The sequence below is a fragment of the Zalophus californianus genome, chromosome 9 (assembly GCF_009762305.2).
Source record: "Zalophus californianus isolate mZalCal1 chromosome 9, mZalCal1.pri.v2, whole genome shotgun sequence".
In the NCBI taxonomy this organism is placed as follows: domain Eukaryota; kingdom Metazoa; phylum Chordata; class Mammalia; order Carnivora; family Otariidae; genus Zalophus; species Zalophus californianus.
In genome coordinates, this window is record NC_045603.1 from 45,487,682 (window position 1) to 45,509,156 (window position 21,475).

The window sequence follows — 21,475 nt, forward strand, 5'->3', positions numbered from 1 at the left end:
AGCTAAGTCTAATAGAAATTATCAGCAACATAACAGAGGCATAATCACAATGCTCTGCAAAACAGGTGCTTTTTTGTTATGGTTTGTTTTGTTTTAAATGCAACACCCTAAAATTAGCCTTGGGAACAAAAGAATAAACCAGGCAGAGTTGATTATTTTTCCAGGTTCTATAAATACTATCCCCTTTTGCCACAAAATGAGTAATGATGTCTTCGAAACATCAGTCAGATGCAACACAGAATTACATATGAGAAAGTGGTCTAGCTTTTGAATTCTGCAAGTTGGCCTGCTCAGCAGAGGGAATTCCAGAACAGAATGAAAAACTAGAATGAATAGCCCTTTAAGGGTCCCCTCGATTTCTGAAATTCCATGATTCCAAGGTCAAGACACTTAATGGAGTTTCCAGATATAAAAATAAGACAATACAGAAAAATATCTTTTTCAAATGGTAGTTCCCTCCCTCTTTTTTTTTTTTTCTTGACTTTTCTCAATGATCTTTTGAAAAACTGGCCTTGGAACAGAATTAACATTTACCTCATGAAGAAAGAGTAGTTATTTTCAATGAGCTGGGTCACCGAGGGAGGAATTCTATTAAACAAAGTCCTTGGGGAAGTGAATTCTTTATTGATTCCATTTGTGGTCCAAAGTGGAGGTGCATTGCTGCTATAAACATTGGGGTGCACGTACCCCTTCGGATCCCTACATTTGTATCTTTGGGGTAAATACCCAGTAGTGCAATTGCTGGATCGTATCATAGCTCTATTTTCAACTTTTTGAGGAACCTCCATACTGTTTTCCAGAGTGGTTGCACCAGCTTGCATTCCCACCAACAGTGTAGGAGGGTTCCCCTTTCTCTGCATCCCCGCCAACATCTGTCGTTCCCTGACTTGTTAATTTTAGCCATTCTGACTGGTGTGAGGTGGTATCTCATTGAGGTTTTGATTTGGATTTCCCTGATGCCAAGTGGTGTTGAGCACTTTTTCATGTGTCTGTTGGCCATTTGGATGTCTTCTTTGGAAAAATGTCTGTTCATGTCTTCTGCCCATTTCTTGATTGGATTATTTGTTCTTTGGGTGTTGAGTTTGATAAGTTCTTTATAGATTTGGATACTAGCCCTGATATGTCATTTGCAAATATCTTCTCCCATTCTGAGATCTTGCCATTTGCAATGATGTGGATGGAACTGGAGGGTGTTATGCTGAATGAAATAAGTTAATCAGAGAAAGACATGTATCATATGACCTCACTGATATGAGGAATTCTTAATCTCAGGAAACAAACTGACGGTTGCTGGAGCAGTGAGGGGTGGGAGGGATGGGGTGGCTGGGTGATAGACATTGGGGAGGGTATGTGCTATGGTGAGTGCTGTGAATTGTGCAATACTGTTGAATCACAGATCTGTACCTCTGAAACAAATAATGCAATATATGTTAAGAAAAAAAAAAGAAGAAGATAGCAGGAGGGGAAGAATGCAGGGGGGGAAATCGGAGGGGGAGATGAACCATGAGACACGATGGAGTCGGAAAAACAAACTGAGGGTTCTAGAGGGGAGGGGGGTGGGAGGATGGGTTAGCCTGGTGATGGGTATTAAAGAGGGCACATTCTGCGTGGAGCACTGGGTGTTATACACAAACAATGAATCATGGAACACTACAGCAAAAACTAATGATGTAATGTATGGTGATTAACATAAAAATAAAAAAAAATAAGGTGAGGGGCATGTTGACACAGAATGGAAGCTTTGTGCCATTGGTTAGTGTAAGGAAATGACAGAGGAAAGCATAGCAAATACATACCTTCAAGATATGGGGTGGGGGTGTACATAGGACTAAGTGTCATGTTTTAATTATGGTGAGGAGGGGAGGATGAGAAGGATGGAAATCAGGAAAAAACCTTAACTGAAATTTGCTAAAGGTAATCTTTAGAAATATTGGCTAATGTCTACCACGTCTGTTGCTCTTTTCTAAGGCAGCCAACTTGGATGAGAAGCTCCTTTTACATGTTTTGCTTTCTCAGGATGCATTCATTCATCAAAAATGTATTGATTACTTATTATATATAAGCCATTACTAAGATAGACAAAGACTCAGCCCTGACCAAAATTACTTTTTAGCTGTGGAAATGGCAAGAGAGAAAAGAGAAGAGGGGAAAAGAGGAGCGTGGACAACCCAGAGTGAAAACACATGAATGATAAAAACTTGCTGTGCAGCCTCGTATTCTGAGCTTCCCCACCGTATTCCTGGATAAAAACCTGGGCATATATTCAACTGATTTCAGTAGTAAGACAATAACATTTGCTAAAAATATAAGGCCATCAAAAATATAGATAAAACCCTAAAGGGAGAAATTTGAGAATATTATCTTCTTGAAAAGGGAAAAGATCAATGCAGTGTAATTTGGTTATGATGGAACATTCTTCCCACTTCCCATGGTGGATCACGCAGTGCATCAACCATTTAAATTTTTGAAATTTTGACCTCTTTTGAAAATAGAGGTCATTGCCTACACAATCTCTTTAATCAACAGTCAGAGGATGTACTCAAGGGATGGTGCCAAACTTTCTTCATGAGGACTGTGAGGGCACATGGCTCCCCTAGTCTCCATCACTCCAAAGGGTAAGAGGATCAAATGAATTTTTAAATGCAGATTTTTGGATTATACAATTCTTTTTCATCTTCTGGAAAGTGATTACGAGACTTAATCAAGATTCCTCTGTGTATCATTAGCTAATTTTAGCTTCATCCTTTTTTATTTTTTTATTTTTTTTTATGGTGAGTTTAGGAGAGCCCAGTTTTAAGTCCTCTGTGGATTTCATGTTTTTCTGTTCAAGCCTCGAGGGAAGCTAAATTAAGAAGTAGGAAAATAGTAATTAAAAGTGATTAGGACAAGAAGTTTTGGTGCTATGGAATGTGGACTCCACTCTCCCTGTCACAACCTGAACCAAGCGGCAGTTTTTGGTTTTGATTATGGCTTTACTTACTATTTTAATAAACATGAACCGGTATTCAAACTTTCAATATCCTGCTGCTTAACTATTTCCAAAGAGACATCCAGCGCTCTTAAACAGCCTTTGTTTTAAAATTTTAATTTGTTTGGCTCAAGGCTCACCTTAGAAAGTTGTAGCCTCATGGTCAACTCTTTCATAAGTTGATTTCCAGAATCTTAGGCAATTCCTTTTTTCTCCCCTCCCAACTAAGTGTTTCCTCATGTGCCAAAATTGTTGGTGCTGACAGCTTTTTTGCCTTGTTTTATCTGGTTCCCAGAGTAAGTATGAGGGGCAAACCCAGGAATGTGCTCCGTGTTGACTGGACGCATCACTACTACGGGGATACTTACAACTCCTCTAGGAAGCGGAGACTGTACAGGGGATTCGGGAGCAGCTGACTGATGTTGTTCATACTGAGGTCTCTGGAGAGGAAAACAGACAGCACGTGAGGAGCGGTATATGCCACCACAAGGGAATCCAGCTGTTCCCTTCGCACATTTTCAAGCAATACAGCCCAAGGAACTCATTCTTTTGCTTGACAAATGAATCGCTATTTTGCATCTTAAACATATTCCTTACCAGCACCCCCCACCCCGCCCCCGCCCATCTTGGGCTCTCTATCAAATTAGAGACCCTAAGAGGAGATTTTTTTGAATTCAAAATGATTTAGACCATTCATGGGCATGGTGGTAATCCTTCACGTTTAAAATTATGTGAGTAGGACGGCAAAGGAAACAGACATAACTCAACCCTAGACATAACCCAACTTCATGTCTTGCTTTGAATTTTGTGACAAAGAGAAATGTCTTCCCCATGCAACTCTGCAAGTCCTGCTTCTGTGGGGCTATAAGCACTTTGTAAAAACAAATGTTTTGATTCAAAGAAACTCCAAAAAAACAAGACAAACAAGACAAAAAGCCCATTCCCTCCTTCTAACATGTTCCCTTTGCAGGTTCTCAGATTGCATTAAATAAGTGAAATGAACCATAAAACAAGGGTGTAATGTGATCCTGCTCCAGAGCACACTTCCTGCTGGGCCTGCACAGTAGTTCCTGGCACAGGAAACAACAAGCCACTTTGGGCAGAACTCAATCAATTTTTGTTTTAAGGGAAACTCCGTGTAATTAGATTTTATTCTGTTTTTACTTTTCTATTTCTTGACTGTCTCCCACATAACCCTACAGCATCACTGATATATGCCATCTGTATCTCAGAGGACAAAAGACCGGCAGCAGGATAGACTGCAATCAAGACCAGCTAAGACTTTAGGTGATAGTCAGCTGAAAGTTGACTTAAAACATGACTCATTGCTCAAACCTGTAGGTTCAGATTCTATTCAAAATTCATTATAATCTCAGATCAGGTGTACACACTTAAAATTTATCTCAAGATAAGACAATGAGCTTCTTTTTATTTATTATTTTTAAAAATTGACTTAATAGGCATATGACATTGTAGTAATTTTAGGTGTACAACATAATGATGTGATATATGTATATATTGCAAAATGATTACCGCAGTTAGTTTAGCTAACATTCATCACATTTACTTTTTTTTCTTGTGATGAGAACTCTTAAGATTTACTCTTAGCAGTTTTCAAATAAGCAATACAGATTTGTTAACTATATTCGCCCTCCTGTACATTACATACCCAGGACTTATTTATCATATAATTTTAAGTTTGTATCTTTTGACCACCTTCACCTATTTCACCCATGAGCTGTTTAAAAAATCCAGATTACCCCTGTTATTTAAGTGGCCACACCCATAGCATCTAACCAGCTGATGTCAGTATAGATTGCTTGGTTCCTTTATCAAATATTAACTTTTAATCACTGATGGTAAGAATGGAGGGATTGATCATTTACTCTTTAAAAAGTGACTAAAAAGTCACTAGCATGTACAGGAAGATAAAATATTCAGTTAAATGTTTCAGAGTACTTAAAAAAACAATTATAAATTTTAATATCCGCTACTGAACAATGATACAGCTGAGTAACATGCTATATATATTCTTTTTTTTTTAAAGATTTATTTATTTATTTGAGAGAGCGAGAATGAGAGAGAGAGTACACGAGAGGGGTGAGGGCCAGAGGGAGAAGCAGGCTCCTCACCGAGCAGGGAGCCCAATGTGGGACTCGGCAGGGAGCCCGATGTGGGACTCGATCCCGGGACTCCGGGATCATGACCTGAGCCGAAGGTAGTTGCTTAACCAACTGAGCCACCCAGGCGCCCGCTATATATATATTCTTAAGCTAAAACTAAACGATGTCAAAAATATACACGCAAAATTTTGTATTTCCATATATTAAAAATCTGAGTTGTTTTCTGGCATTGTCTAGGTAAGAGTGCCAAATAAATGATTAGCAATTTAAATTTGTTGTGCAGATATTTCTCTGAAGTAGCAAAGTTGTTTAGTTCACTGGATAGACATGTATTAAATGAATCAATCAAGTTTTTGAATTCCTCACTGGGACTATATAATCCCTGCAAAGACTTGATATTTCTCAGGTACTCACTTATTTCTCATGATATCCCACTTATTTCCTAAAAGAATCAAGTTGGTTTGCTTTTGGAGCATGTTTAATAGCAACCCAGATCAAACCAGTTTCAACATCAAGACAACTGGTATGGATAGCACTAAGTTTCCTCTCCTCTTACACTTTTCTGTGTGATGTGCAGATCAGTTTGGGACAAACAGCACTCTTGTCTATATGCAGAAAGCTCTAAATAGAATGTGGAAATTTACATATTAAGGAGATTCATAAACATTCCACATGATTTTAATACTTATTATCCTATTTCAGATTCCTGGAAGTGAAGCTTATATAAGCCTCTCAGGGTCCCCACTGGAACACTTTCTATGCCAGAATGGTGGAAAGAGCAAGGCACTGTCAGGGTATAGGGTCTTGGGTTTGATTCCTGACCTCCCCATTCACTAGCCGCATGATCTTGGGAGAACTAATCTCCATGTGGCAGGCTTCCTTGTATTTAAACTAGGGTGTCTCTACATTAATAGTTTATGCTATTGAACTCTTGCTAGCTGTTTCCAATCAAAAGAGAGTGACTTAACTTATTTCTTAAAAAGAGGAGTATCTCCCTTTCCCAAAAGGAATTAATAACTTCTCTGTGTTACCTGATGCTGGGTTCCTCTTAGAAAATGAGCAAATACTGGGTGGAGGGATGGGTTAGCCTGGTGATGGGTATTAAAGAGGGCACGTATTGCAATGAGCACTGGGTGTTATACCCAAATAATGAGTCATGGAACACTACATCAAAAACTAATGAAGTACTGTATGGTGACTGACATAACATAATAAAAAAAAATAAAAATAAAACCGTAATAGGGAAATTGCAAAAAAAAAAAATAGAATGATAAACAGCAGAATGCTCATTATGCTCGACCTATGTATTAGTGATTTTCAAACTTGGATATATTAAAGTCAAACTTGGGGAAAAAAAAAGAAAATGCACAAATACTGCTAAACCATTCTTTTACCACCTGTTTTCTAATAAGTCTGTTTCCTTGTTTATTTGAGAGAGAGAGAGAGAAAGAGTGAATGGGAGGGAGAGGGACAGAATATGAAGCAAACTCCACACTGAGTGCAGAGTCTGATGCAGGGCTCGATCCCACAACCTCGAGATCATGACCTGAGCTGAAACCAAGAGCTGGATGCTTAACCAACTGAGCGACCCAGGCACCCCAAGTCTGTTTTTTTTTAAAGAGCTTCTAAGCAATGCATATAAGCCTATAGCAGAAAATAACTTTCCATATCAACAATATAAGGTAAAATGAAATAGGCCTCTAAAATATAAATTCAAAACAGATAAGCTAAAAAGGAATTTGTCTGCATTTACTTTATTCATTCTGTGTTCACCTTTGCACTGATGTTCAAATGGAATAGTGGTCCTCTAGCTTCCCAAACTAAACTATCCATGGTGAAAGACCAATTTTTTAAAATTTTGAATTTGCTGAGTGTTTATAATTAAAAAAATAAAATTAATTACTAGGAAAGGGAAATAAAAACACTAAAATGCATAAAATAGGAGCTCAATATTTTGTTATGTGATTCAATATAGATTATTCAATTACTATAAAAGCTTCTATACCTTTACTCTCAAATTCTTATCTATTGTGGATTAGTAAAAAACAGCCACATCCTGGGAAGGACACTTCCCTGGACCACTCTTTGATTAACAATGCTCTTCTTGCCTTTATGTCAATTTTGAGTTAAAAATGATAGAATTAGAACAACATTAAAACTCTGTACTAAAATATTCTCTTTCTTACTTAAATTATTTGTGAACTTTTCTTTTTAGTGTTTGGTCTTTCTGATACCTGGAACACATATAACCTTAGCAGCAAATCAGGAGGTCATAAAATAATTTCCAAACATGCAAATTAAACTATGATTTTAAAAGGGGCCCCATATTGCACCACATTTTTGTCTATGATTCAGTTTCCTAACATTTGTGAAACAATGTAATGGATTTCTTTAATTTTTTCATCTTTTGCCAAGGTGTTGGAATTAATTTTGAACAAGTGGTCACTATGTACAAAGATTTCATAAGACATGGAGGAATCATTGTGACAAGATGGTCAAATATGTTCCAACTATTCTGCCCTGTCTCTGACCCTGCTCTTGCCGATGCTGTGTTAATGACCGTGTCTGGGAACCTAGAACAGGGGCTGCAAAGCTCTATGGGAGCAGTTGACTCTGTGGAGTCATCTCAGGAGCTTTATGGAATATTGATGTCTGGGTCTCATCCTCAGAGTGCCTGAGTTGATTGGTCCAGTATGGACACTGGGATGTTTAAAACCTTCTCCGGTGATTTGAATGATCAGGCAAGGCTTAGAACCATGGCACAGGAGCAACCCTGAATTCCCAGGTGAGGGCTCTGAACTCTACAACTCACTCAGCGTTTAGGAGGCCTAACTGTTTTCTAGAAATAGAGTTCCGTCCAAGTGAACAGTATCTCTGTCTTGCGAATATCTTTGTTGCTTGCAGCTTTATTGTTTTTCTTCATTTGACAAATGTGAGTTGAGCGTTAATGGTGGGCAGGTCTAGGGACACAGTGGAGAACCCATCCAAGTCATCTCCAACTTTTCCCTTTTCTGCTGTCCCTACGTCCATAAAGACACTCAGTATTAAGTCTCTAGAGTTTTCTTCTGGATCTGGCCTCCCTTCCTTCTTTTTGGCTGCTTGCTACCTTTGGTCAGGTCCTTGTTATGTGGATAACCGTTCTGCTCTCCCTGCTTACTGTGTCTCCTCATACTGTGTCTAGGTCATCTTCTACCATGGCCAGAGAGGTTACCCTGAAAAGCCTATCTGTCTGATCGTCACTCCACTCAGAGTGACTGTTAGCCAATAAAAAAAGCAACCCCTCAGGTGCATCCACAGGAAAAGGGGCATGATGAATTACAGAAAAGATCTTCTTTGCACTCAAGCAGCAGAACAAGGTGAATGGTTTGCAAGCAGACCTTGGCCTGGAGTTCAGCAACCAGGGAGGAGTCCCTGTGCAGGGCAAACCTCACAGATGTAGCCACATGGACCCCCTCCATCTGAGAACTTCTGCTGGCTCCAGGCTTCTTAGAGGAATGAATGCCTAAACTATTTAGACTCTTAACGATCTGGCCTAATGTATGTTTCCACCTTGATTTTATGTCACTTTCCTCTATGCAATGTGTGGTCCACTTATACACTTGAAATTCTTGCTGTTCCCCTTTGCATCTGTCTTTACCTATGTGATTCTCTTTCCCTAGAATGCATTAGCCTCTCTATTTCTAAATTCCTACTCCTGTGCTCCCCCACCCTTCCCTCGCCCCAATTCAAGATCTAGCTTTACAGACCCTTTTGTTTCTGACACAGTCTTTTGTCTTTCCAGCTTAGTCTTCTATTTCGATCTCTAGTCCTTTGATACTTCCAGTATTAAAGCTTTGTCTTAGCCTAAGAACCTAGCTTAGATCATTGGTCCCTGGATCACTACCTCACCAACACCCTCAACCCCCTGGTCCCTTGTCTTTTGTTTCATTCTCCTGGCAAAATCCCAGCTCTGGAAAAACACCATAATTCATTTTCTCTGTTCCTATCCCAGGGTACTGAGTGCTACTAGAAAAGAGAAACTCACAAATATGCAGACTAGTGACTATAAATTCATGGTCTTTGTGGGTTCTCAACACTGCTGCACAATCTTGTTATTTGTGATTGCTCAATTTTCTCCCACGGGAACTGTGGCCAATCTTTACTACTTGCCTCAAACCTCTTAATCAACAACGACTCCCATTATGGGACACCTTCCTTTTAACTTCATGGAAACAACTGAGATTCTTTAGACCACCAAACATGAAATAAACCAAATTCTTGTTCCTTTTTGTCCCCTGCTTATGATACCCATACTTTCTGCTTGCTTAGCCTTGCTTATGGGTCCCATCCCCTGTAGGATGCTATAGCTCATTACTCATGAATAATTCCTTCTACTTCCTCTATTTTTTTCCCCTATTCTTCTTCCCTTTCAATGTATAAACAGAGTCAAGTCTTTTCCTCTACTAAAACAGATGGGAAGCAGGATCTTTCAATCCAATGTCTTCCTTCACCTGCTGTTCAGTCTTTCTCATTCCCTTTGGGGTTGTTTAGAGTCTACAATTGTAGTCTCCACTTCCCATTCCCTTTCCAACCCACAATACCCAGACTTCCATCCCTACACTCCAGTGAAATTGCTCTTGCCAAAGAAACAGTGACCTCCATATTGTCAAATTTAATGAACACAGGACTTACTGGGCCTCTCTCTTGCATTAGATTTGCTCTTTCTGGAAACTCTATACTCCATTGGTTTCCAAGTCATCATTCTCTCAGGATTCTTTCCATACTTTCCAAACTTTCTACTTTATAGGCTCCTTTGTGGGATTTTATTCTATTTTTCCCTTAAATGTCAGTGTTCTCTGGAGTTCTGCCCTTGGCCTAGCGCTCTTCAATCTGCCTTTTCTTCTTGGAGACTGTTACTTACTTTCATGGGTTTGAGTGTCTCTTAGATGCCCATAACTCCCCACATGCTAGCCTTAATCCCCTCTCTCCTAAATTTCAGAACCATAGTTTTAATCCCTCTCTCCTAAATTTCAGAACCATATATCTAATTTCCTTCTGCATATGTCCAGTTAGCAATCTTGCAGGAATGCACCATGCATGAACATGCACCATGTTCAAAATGGAAATAATTATTTCCTATTCCAAATTTGTTTCTTTTTCTGTAGTACCAGTTTCTAGTTAGTGCCATTACCATCTTCCTGCCAGAAAAGCCCAAATCTTAGATACTATTCTTCTTTTTTTTCATCTTCTCTACCTATCTCTTTTCCTCTTTCTTTACTCTTCCCTGCTGCAGGTGCTCACCATCTCTGCCCCAGTCATCTGAAATTACCTTCCCACTCTGTGCTTGCCTGCCATCAGTCTTATCCCTTTAGGCCCACCCTCTAATGGCTACAGAGAGCCATTAAAAAATGCAGAATTAGCCAAATCAGCACCCTACCTAAAACCTTTCAATTATCATTTTCCAAATGAAATTCACATATTTTAGTATTGCACACAAGCTCCATTATGCAGCACACCAATGCTTTACTACTCTGGCATATTGATTTTCATTCATTGTTCAAGACTTAGGTAGGGTGTCATCTCCTCCAGGAAGCCTTCGCCCAACTGTAAGGTTAGGGTAAGTGATTTGTTCTCTGTCCTCCCAGATCACCGCACACATTTAATGGCATCATATTGAAGTCATATGTTTATGTGTCTATCTCCTACAGTAGGCTGTGACTCCTCATGGTTGTTGTTTTTTTTTTTTATAGTATACTTCTAGTGTCTAGCTGAGTCTTGCCATAGAGAAGATATTCAGTGAATGCTGAATTGAACTCTCTTCTACTGCAGCCTTACTATAAGTGAGCAGATGATCTTACCCGATCCATTTTTTTTTTTTAAATCATGTTTCTCATCAAATGGCTACATTGCTTCTAAGTGTGAGGCATATAACACTTCTAGTATGAAACCCTACTGGGAACAAAACCCACTTTGTGTATACCCACATTCCACCGTGATTTCTGCTCAGAATTAGAGTTATGGCTTCTCTCTTCGGTCAGCCTTATTTGCTTTCTGTCCTAGAGATTCCTCAAAGATTCTCGTCCATTGAAAGTCCTCCTTCTACCGCCACACTCAAGTATCTCTACGCTGCTGCTATTGCTTCTCCTTTGCCCCCTTCCCCTCCTACCTTTTTTCTTCCTCCCCTTCCTTCCCTCTTCTTTCCTTCTACTTTTCCTTTTCTCCTCTTTGTCCTGCTAAGACATCTTTCCTATCGTTTCTATGGACTTGTTGTGGGAGGAATGTTTGCATTAGGCGCTTAGTCCACCATCTTAAAATCCAGCTCGACTATTTATCTTTGAGATTCAGGACAGGAATCAGTGAACAAAGAGGCCATTCCTTATAGTGTGACTATTAAACAAATTAAGAAAACAATTCCCCAAAATGGTTCTTTAATCTCGGCCACAGTTGAAGACAAATATTTTCTTCTTTAGCAGCACAGTGCAATTCCCATTTCTTCTAAGTACAATCATTTTAAATTTGTCTTGGGAGATCCAGTAGCATTTAGCTTTCTGCCAGATACCTTTGTTAACAATGGATCCAGGCTGGAGCCACTCCAACTCTTTTTAATTGATCACTTTTCAAATATGCTTCTAGAGATAAGCCGTCCTGTGAACTTCAAAAGGAAAGGTGCAGGCTTAAGTAGCATTTTATGATAGTATGAATAATGTTATTTCCACATACTTTTCTCATGTTATTAACTGCAAAACAACATATCTTTGAAAAACATTTTTTATTAAAGTGTAACATATATAGGAAAATGAACAAATCTTAAGTGTCCAGCCCAATGAATTTTCAGTGTGAACATACCTTCATAAATGAGCACAAATCCAGAAATAGGACATAATCATTGTCTCAGAAGCTCCCTTATGTTCCCTTCCACCCACTTATCCCCCAAAGGGAACCAGTCTGCTGACTTCCAACACTTTTATATTAGTTTTGCTTAGTTTCAATCTTTCTGTAAATGGAATCATACAGTGCATAGTTTTTTTTTAAAACACATTTTATTATTTAGAGTGGTTTTAGATTCGCAGCAAAATTAAGAGGAAGCTAGAGAGATTTCCCATATACCTCTTGCCCCCCACCCCCATGTGCACAGCCTCCCCTGTTATCAACATTCCCCTCCAGAGTGGTATTTTTGTTACAACTGATGAACCTATTGACACTTCATGGTCACCCAAACTCTGTAGTTTACATGAGGGTTCACTCTTGCTGTTGTACATTCTATGGGTTTGGACAAAGGTGTCCACCATTATAGCATCAGACAGAGCATTTTCACTACTTAAAAATCCTCTGTGCTCCATCTATGCATCCTTCCATTCCCCATCCCAAACGCTGGCAATCCTGAACCTTCTATTGTCTCCATAGTTTTGCCTTTTCCAGAATGTTATATAGTTGAAATCATACAGTATGTAGCCTTTTCAGATTGGCTTCTTTCACTTAGTAATACAGAGCAGAGTTTTTTTGTGTTTTCCTAGCTTCTTTCACTCATTATGTTTATGAAACTTATCCATGTGTTGCATGTAGCAATAGTTTATTCCTTCTCAATTCAATATAGTATCTTGTTTTATTATTATACCACAACTCAACTGTTGATGGACATTTGGGTCAGTTTGTGTCTATGATGAGTAGTGCTGCCATAAACATTCTTAAATATGTCTTTTGTTGAGCATATACGCAATGTGTGTATTTCTGTTGGGTATATACCTAGGAGTAGAATTGCTGGGTCTTGGGCTATGCCTATATTCAGCTTTAATAGATCCTGCCAAGCAGTCTTCTAAAGTGGTTGTGCTGAGTTATACGTCCGCCAGCAGTGTATGAGAATTCCAGTTGTTTCACACCTGTTTTTCTCCATTTGTTATCATCAAAATTGGCATTATTTCTCTATTAAATTTTAGTCATTTTCGCTAAATGTACAATGGTATTTCATTGTGGTTTTAATTTGCATTTCCCTCATGTCTAGGAGAGTTGAATACCTTTTCATATGACTTTTGGCCATCAGAATACCCTTTTGTGCAAAGTGCTAGAAGAATATTTTATTTTATTTGATGACCTTTAAGTTAAAAAATAAAACTTACAGGTTGTAAGTGAAACAATCCGTTTATATGTAAAGAAAGACTAATAATCTTTTCATTTCCTTTCTAATATTATTATTTTTCCTGAGGTTCCAATGGTATTAGGAGCTTGTATTCTGGAGCCATCCTGCCTTAGGTTGAGTTGGCAGGATATTTGCTGTTTCTGAGCTGAATAACCTTGAGCAAGTTATTTAACATCTCTGTGCCTCAGTTACCTAATCTCTGAAATAGCGATAGTAATAGTATCTGCTTTATAGAATTGTTGTGAGAAATAATGGAGCGAATACATGTAAAGTATTTAAGTAGTACCTGGCAATAAGCGAACAGACAACAACATAGCACTGCATAGTTTGCTATGATGATGATGATGATGATGATTTATTTTTTTAAAAAAGATTTTATTTATTTATTTGACAGAGAAAGAGAAAGAGAGAGCACAAGCAGGGGGAGTGGCAGGGAGAGGGAGAAGCAGGCTCCCCAAAGAGCAGGGGGAGCCCGATGTGGGGCTTGATCCCAGGACCCCGGGATCATGACCTGACCTGAAGGCAGTCGCTTAACCAACTGAGCCACCCAGGCGCCCTGCTATGATTATTATTATAACATAGACTCTCTTAGTGTTTTTACACATGAAAACTCTTACCTGCACAGATGTATCAGGAGTGAAGAAATATTAGCTTATTGATACCTGGTTATCTTGAAAAATCTTTTTAAAATTACAGTATAATCTTAAAAATGTTTAGAGATAGCTGGCTTATGTACTTACGTATGGGTCCCTTTGCTTTATTGAATTTTTTTTTTTAAAGATCTTATTTATTCATTTGACAGAGAGATACACAATGAGAGGGAACACAAGCAGGGGGAGCAGGAGAGGGAGAAGCAGGCCTCCCACCGAACAGGGAGCCCGATGTGGGGCTCCATCCCAGGACCCCGAGATCACGACCCGAGACGAAGGTAGACGCTCAACAACTGAGCCACCCAGGCGCCGTGCTTTATTAAAATTTTAATGGAAAATTTGAAAAGACAGAGCCTCAAAGCAAAGCTCATTTGAAAATTTTACATTATCACCCTGATCTAATAGATAGACATAGTTAATGTGACCGGGTATTCACATACCTTATTTGTATTTTGTGAATAACAAGAGAAGAGAGATGTAGAGGCCACTTTTAGGCACACAGTCTTGAGCGATGGAATGTAGAAAGGACCCAGAGCACCCCTCGCCCCCGGCTGAGTACAGACAGGCCCATTAGGGGACCCACCTCAAAATATCCAGAGGCCCTCACTGACCAATGGGCTACTTACAACCAGGCACAGTCACCAAAAAAAGGGAGAATTCCATACGTTGCCATACCTCCTCGCTTTCCCCCTTTAAAAACAGCCCCCTCCCACTGCCTCCCGGCAGATGGCCTCTCTCTGCTGTCCTGCCCGCAGCGCCCTTGCGGTGTATTCAATACACTTCTATCTCCTTTGTCCTGCCTCAGGTAGAACCTTTCACCCCAGAGTCAGTCACACCACATTTGGGGCCCCCATCTGATCGGAAAGACACCCCATTTAGACACCACAATAGATACAGTTATCTGTGAGTGGACCACTTATCTAAAAACTCATGTACTCGGAACACATCCCAAATAGAGAAATGAGCAAGCAGACAACAAAATGAAACAAAAACAAATGGACAAAGCAGGAGAAATTACAACAAACCAAACCCTTTTACAACTGTCAGAATTAGAAGCCCACAAAGTCAGTCATGAATGTTCATGCACTTTTCTCAGAGGAAAAGGTCTCCATCAGAAGGGAAGTATTCTTTATTTGGGCATTCTTGGTGGGGTTTTTGTTTTGTTTTGTTTTGAAATCCACTGTAGCAAATTACCCATGGGAAGCAAACGTGACAAGGTTGGCAATGAGGTGGGAAAGCAGATTTAAGAAGTCAAATGTCGGGACACCTGGGTGGCTCAGATGGTTAAGCGTTTGCCTTCGGCTCAGGTCATGATCTCTGGGTCCTGGGATTGAGCCCCATGTCGAGCCCCACATGGAGCGCCCAGCTCAGCGGGAAGTCTGCTTCTCCCTCTCCCTTTGCCTCTCCCCACCGCTGGTGCTCTCTCTAACAGTTGTCTGTGCCCAATCGTAATAACTAGCATTTTTCTCTCTTTCTCTCTCTCACATACACACATGCACACACACACGCACAACCTAATGAATCTTCAGATAACAACCCGTTTTATAGATGAAGAGACAGGAGGCACACAGAACTTGAGCTTTCCTAGGATGACACTAGCAGTAAAGTGGCAGAGCCAAGCAAGGTCTGAACCCGGTCCGTCTGACTCTAAAGCTTGTGGGATCAGCCCTTTGCAGCTACACTGTACACTGGAATCCATGATCTATTTCCTGCCGTAGCTTAAGTTCAGGTCTTAATATTTGCTTGACCTTTTTGACTCTTAAGGACCACGCATGTAAGAAGGGGCCTCCGGGAAAGTCTCTTCTCTACTGTTCACACCTTTGTGTGGCATGTCTGGCTGCTTTTACGTCTTAGCCAGCCCCTGGGAATGATTCTACTTGAGAACACCTCTCTGGCCCATCGACTCTGCTTCCTTCCACTTAGCCTTTGGACATCATCTTTTGGGTCCTTCTTGGCTCCATGGTGTGCAGCCCCTGGTCCATTTCCCTCCCAGCCCCAGAATCTCAGAATTCCAGTCGGAACTCTGGGCCTTTCATTTATCTGGCAGGAGAGGTCAAGCAATTGCAATGAGATCTTAATGGTCCTCTCTGCCTTCATTCTTGCCCCCTTCCCAATCCATCTGGAGTTATCTTGATTTTTTTTTCCCTGAAGGAGAAAAGAGCTCATATCTTACATTGTGCTTCTGTTTTTTCTTCTAACAATAACTCCATTTTTTGTCTAAACAGTTTACGAAGCTCGTTTATGCCACAAATTGGTCTCTGTGAGAGATAGCTGAATAGGGATATTAGTAGAATCCTAATTAAGACTGCTATAATTCACAATAGTAATGTTCATGTGAGTAATATATTCTGTTTTTCTTTATGCTTAGAAAAAGAAATCAAACAATCGACTTTGGAATTAGAACAGGGTTTTTCAATCTTGACGCTACTGACATTTGGGGCTTGATGATTCTTTTTGCTGTGGGGGGCTCTCCTGTGCATTGTAAGGTGTTGAGCAGTATTCCTGGCTCTACCCACTAGATGCCAGGAGCACCTCCACTCCTCCAGCTGTAGCAACCAAGAACTTGTATAGACTGTTTTGGGTTGAACTATATTCTGCCCCCCCCCCATTTGTATGGACGTTCTAATGCTCCATAACTCAGAATGTGATTGATTTGGAGACAGAGTCTTTAAAGAGGCAATTAAGTTAAAATAAAGTCATTAAAGTGGATCCTGTTCTGCTATGACTGGTGTCCTGATGAGAAGAGGACATTTGGACATAGGGACAGAGGGAAGACCATGTGAAGACAGAGGGAAAAGACAGCCAACCACAAGCCAAGGAGAAAGGCCTCAGAAGAAAACAACACTGCTGACACCTTGATCTCAGATTTCCCGGCCTCCAGAAGTGTGAGAACATAAATTTCTGTTCTTTAAGCCACCCGGTCAGTGGTGCTTTGTTATGGCGGCCCTGAAAAACGAATGTATAGACACTGCCAAATAAATGTTCCCTAGGGTCAAATCGCCCCTGGCTTAGAATCACTGAACTACCACACATGAATTACACACAGGAGACTCTTCGTTTTGCCTTCTTGCGATGACAGCAAAAATAATGTAATGACTTTTTTCTTCAAAAGAGGAAATTTAGAAAAACCTTCCCTCCCTACTCGTCTTTCACACCATAAATGCCTTTTAGCAGATAATTTCATTACTTAATTATTGGACAACAAAAATATACAAGAAAAAGTAGAGTAAAAAGCTATGAGATATAGTGTGTGTGTATGTGTGTGTGTGTGTGTGTATACACACACATATATAATAATTTTGGGCCTGTGACTATGCCTAATGTTTCCGTAATAATTACATTAAAAAGACTCCCAAGGCAATGTTTCAAAGAAAATCTTTCAAAAGCTTTGATTAAAGGAACTAGATCTATTTTATTCCACCCAGGCAGAAATTCCCATTGTTTTTCCTGCTCTGTGCAGAAAGCAAGAGGCTGAAATATCTTGCAGTTAACATGGTGTGGCTAAGGGATCCTTTCTTGCCAATAGGATGAAATCTTTCTCTTCCACCCATATTCCATCTCATATCCTGGAGCACATGCAAAGAATCTGGGTTATTATTTAAAAAGGCAGATCTGAGCCATCATCCAACCCTATCCCCTGGGTTCAAAAAGCCTTTGTTGGTTGTCTACCAGCTGCAAAATGGAGCCTAAATACTGTTACCTAGCTGTGGCATGTGGAAAGTAAAATGGGTTACAGATTTACAAAAGAGGTCAGGGTCTCAAGTGATGGTTCTGCCACCTTGCTGTTAGAGTCTGTCACTTGTTTTGTTTTTGTGGCCTGAACTTTTAATGTTGTATTGTAACACCTCTTTCATGCTGCCGTGGTGGGGATTAAATGAGATAAGTTAGGTGCGTGCCCTTGGCTCAGTGTCGAGCACTGGAAAGGGTTTCCCTAGTTGTGGGTGGAAGTCTCCATGGTCCAGTCCTAATCCGCTGGATTACATTTACCTCTCTAAACCTTTCCAAATACAGATCTTCCTTCCCTTATGATGGAATTACATCCTGATAAACCCATCATAAGTTGAAAATACTGTAAGTCAAATGCATTTAATACACCTAACCTACTGCACATCACAGCTTAGCCTCGCCTACCTTAATTGTGCTCAGAACACTTACATTAGCCTCCGGTTGGGCAAAAATCATCTCACACGAACCCTATATTACAACCAAATGTTGACCATCTCATGCGATTTACTGAATACTGCACTGAAAGGGAGAAACAGAATGGCTGTTGAGTGTATGGGTTGCCGACCCTTGTGATCACAGGACTGACTGGGTGGCTGCCACTGCCCAGCATCACGATAGAGGACAGTACCGCATGTTGCCAGCACAGAAAGGAGCAAAGTTCAAAATTCCAAGTGTGGTTTCTACCAAATGTTGTGTTGCTTTTGTACCGCATAAAGTTGAAAAATCGCTAAGTCCAACCATTGTAAATTGGGGATCAACTGTCAACTCTATTCCAGTCACACCAGACTATTTTTTATTCTCCCGTTGCGTCTTGGGGTTTTGCTTTTTAGATCGACACAGGCAGTATATTTCCAGTAAACTTTCTGTTCAGGGGAAGGGCTTTGGAGGAATCTTGTCCTGGGGTTTCCTGAGCCCAGGCTTTGCTAGAGTTGTGCAGACTAGAGAGTCTCCATGGCAAGCGCCTGGCACAAGGCTGGTCCAGGGGAAGCAGCTGTCACCTCCCAGTCACATCCCAGCCTGCCGAGGTCCCACTCAGTCCTCTTTCCTAAGCGCTCTTCCCCTTCTTGCTTCTATTCCTGGCCCCCTCCACAGATGCTCCACACAGAGGCCAAATTAGCTTTCCAAAACAGAATTAGATAATTTCCTGGCACTGCCTGAAATCTTCCAATGGATTCCTGCTTGCTCTTAGAGTAAACCCAAATGCCTTAGCACGGTGGACAGGCCCCGAGCGCCTCACCCTTCATGCTCGTCCTGACTCACTGCGCTCAGGGCACAGCTGCCACAGTGTGGCTCCCCCAAATCCCAAGGGCTTTCTCCCTCAGCCCTGACCTGTCCATTCACCTGCACCCACAATGCTCATTTGCACCTCACCCTCCCTTCCAAAGGCTGGCTCCTCTTCATTCTTAAATCATCACTTTTTCAGATGATCCTCTTGGTCTTCCAATCCAGGATAGGTCCTTTCCCACCTTTCCCTGCTCGTCTTCCTGCCTACCCCTGCAGTCCTCCCCCCTCTCCCTACCTCCCACCACCATCCTTTCCACTTAGAAAAGTTTGTGGTCACATCTTTATTTACTTTCTTGTCTTCCTTTCTTGAATGCCATGAAGGCAGGGTGTGTTAGATCACCAGCTTTTAGCACAGCGTCTGGCACATGGTTGACAATCAATAAATACTCTCGTTGAGTGACTGACCAGCTGAATGAATGCTGCATTCTCTGGCATTATTCCCCTCCTGTCTTATTTCTGGGAGGATTATTTTTACTAAGTATGTTTTTGTGGGTCTCCGAGGAGAGTACAGCAAGCAGATAAAAGAATACTGGGTCTACTTTGCGTTTCCTATAAACAGTTGGCCACAGTGTTTTAAAAATAACTTTTAAAAATAACATTACTATAAATGCTAATCTACTTATCAGAAAGATATTAATGAACAATGGGTAGGAAAAAATAAGAAGGAACTCAATAAGTCTCGCTGACTAATTTTTGAGTTAGTTTCTAGCTGAGTATGGAAGATGTAGAAACATCTAATTGCATTTTAAGTAGGGCACAGATTGTATTTTTATTTTGCTATTGAACAGTATGTGAGCCTGCGTAGACAAGCTTCTCCCTAAATTGAATTTTTCCTCCCACTAAATGGAAAAATCTTTACCGTTCTTACTTCAGTGATGTGGGGAATGTGAATGAAATATTCATAAAGCATATTCTGAGATCCTTTGAAGTGCCTACTTAATACTTAATGAGCTCCTGTTATTTTTGCAATGCTTTTAAACATTTTAAACTCAAAACAAGGTAGTAAAAACAGAAATGTAATTCTCCAAAAGAACAAATGCGACAAGATAGACTCTCAATCGAATTCAACTACTCAAGAGTTTGATTTAAGCATTCCTTTTCTTTAAACTAAAATAACCTTCTGAACACCACATCAGACGGCTGCTTGCATTCAAAAGATGAAAGACAAGACATATCTTCATGAGGTGGTGGCACTTTTCAGTTATTCGATGGGAATAATCTTCCAGCTTAATGTTTGTCTTCATTTCTCTCTGGGATGGCTAGGCCAACTCTAAAGAGACATTCTTCCATTTCAGGGAAACTGTTTTCCCTCTCAACTTAACCAAGATTCCAGGAGTGGAAGCAGACTCAATGATTAGAGAAGAGAGATTTTAAAACCTCATACACTCAACAGTAAACAGATCAAGTGCTCAATCAATTTGAGAAAACTGGAAGACTTCATTTTTGCTACCAGTCACGTAGTTTAGCTATTTACCTTCCCAAGGACCTGTCATAAAGGCAACTGTCTGCCTTTCTTAAACATTTGCTGCAGAACATTCATTTATATGCTTGGAGTCACTTGAGAGCCAATAAGTCACCAATGAACTTTTAAGAACAACCAAAGGCATAATTATTCGTTGTTATTGGTTAATGAGTTACAAAGCTTAAGAAAATGTAAAAAATAAGTATAACGTTTTAGACCCGGAGTGACTACATATATCATTAGAGATCCAAATTGTCAGATTAAGCCACATCAAAGGTATAATTATTAACTGAGAAAAGACGGAAGAGGAAAAAATGGGGAAACTTCAAAAAGAGAAAAATCCAAACTTGTGTTTTTACAATGAGTTTTGTTAAAGGCACTGAATCCTATGTGGGAATTCAACAAGTGCCAATTGATGATTAAGCTAAACATGCCATGCAAAAAGGCAAGGAGGTATACCAACCCTAAGGAAGTAAGTTTGCAGATCTTACTACAGACTCAACAGTAAGAAAGCGAGCTCTGACACTCACAGACACTTGCCATTACTTGCCACACTGCCCAGGCCCGCTGACCCGGAGTTGGGGCATGCACAACTGTGTGGCTTTATGTGGCGGTCCTACTTACTATGGCCCTGGCAGTTCAATGTTAAGAGAGGAGGCCATCATTAAGTAGAAGAATTCCCAGGGCAGCTAGTGGAATAAAGTATTGGTGACCAGATAAGAATTTTCTTCATTGATACAATACTGTGTAGTTTTAATTGTGTTTTCATGAAGGTGAAACCTTTTATTTATTTTATTTCTTTAAATTAAAATTAAATTTAAATTTTATTTTAGGTCAAAGTGATTATATATTTGCACCTAGATACATAGGCATTATATTATATTATCCATGTTATATATATATAGTTTAAACAACTACAAGCCTTAGAATGAAAAAACAAATACAAAAACAAAGTCACCAGACCCCTTCCATCCCTGATTCCCACTTTCCAAAGGCAACCATTTGTATGTCTTAGTCCAGAGTCTCTCAGGGCTCACTCTCTTCAGACTGGAACTTTCCAGTCTTCGACCAGGCTTATTGTCTGTGCTGGAAGTTTGGGTGGTGAGGAAATAGGTGTCTGGCTGTGTGAGCTAAGGGAGATGTTTAGCT

The 21,475-nt window shown here is 40.2% G+C and overlaps 1 protein-coding gene across 2 annotated transcripts in view; it reads right to left on the reverse strand.

Annotated features, from left to right (window-relative positions):
• LGR5 (leucine rich repeat containing G protein-coupled receptor 5) overlaps positions 1 to 21,475 on the reverse strand; it is a 124,615-nt gene that overhangs the window by 65,110 nt on the left and 38,030 nt on the right. For both annotated transcript variants that reach the window (XM_027594962.2, XM_027594961.2), the window contains exon 2: positions 3,337 to 3,408. In XM_027594962.2, the coding sequence (XP_027450763.2) occupies positions 3,337 to 3,408 (72 nt within the window). The remainder of the gene's footprint in view (positions 1 to 3,336; positions 3,409 to 21,475) is intronic.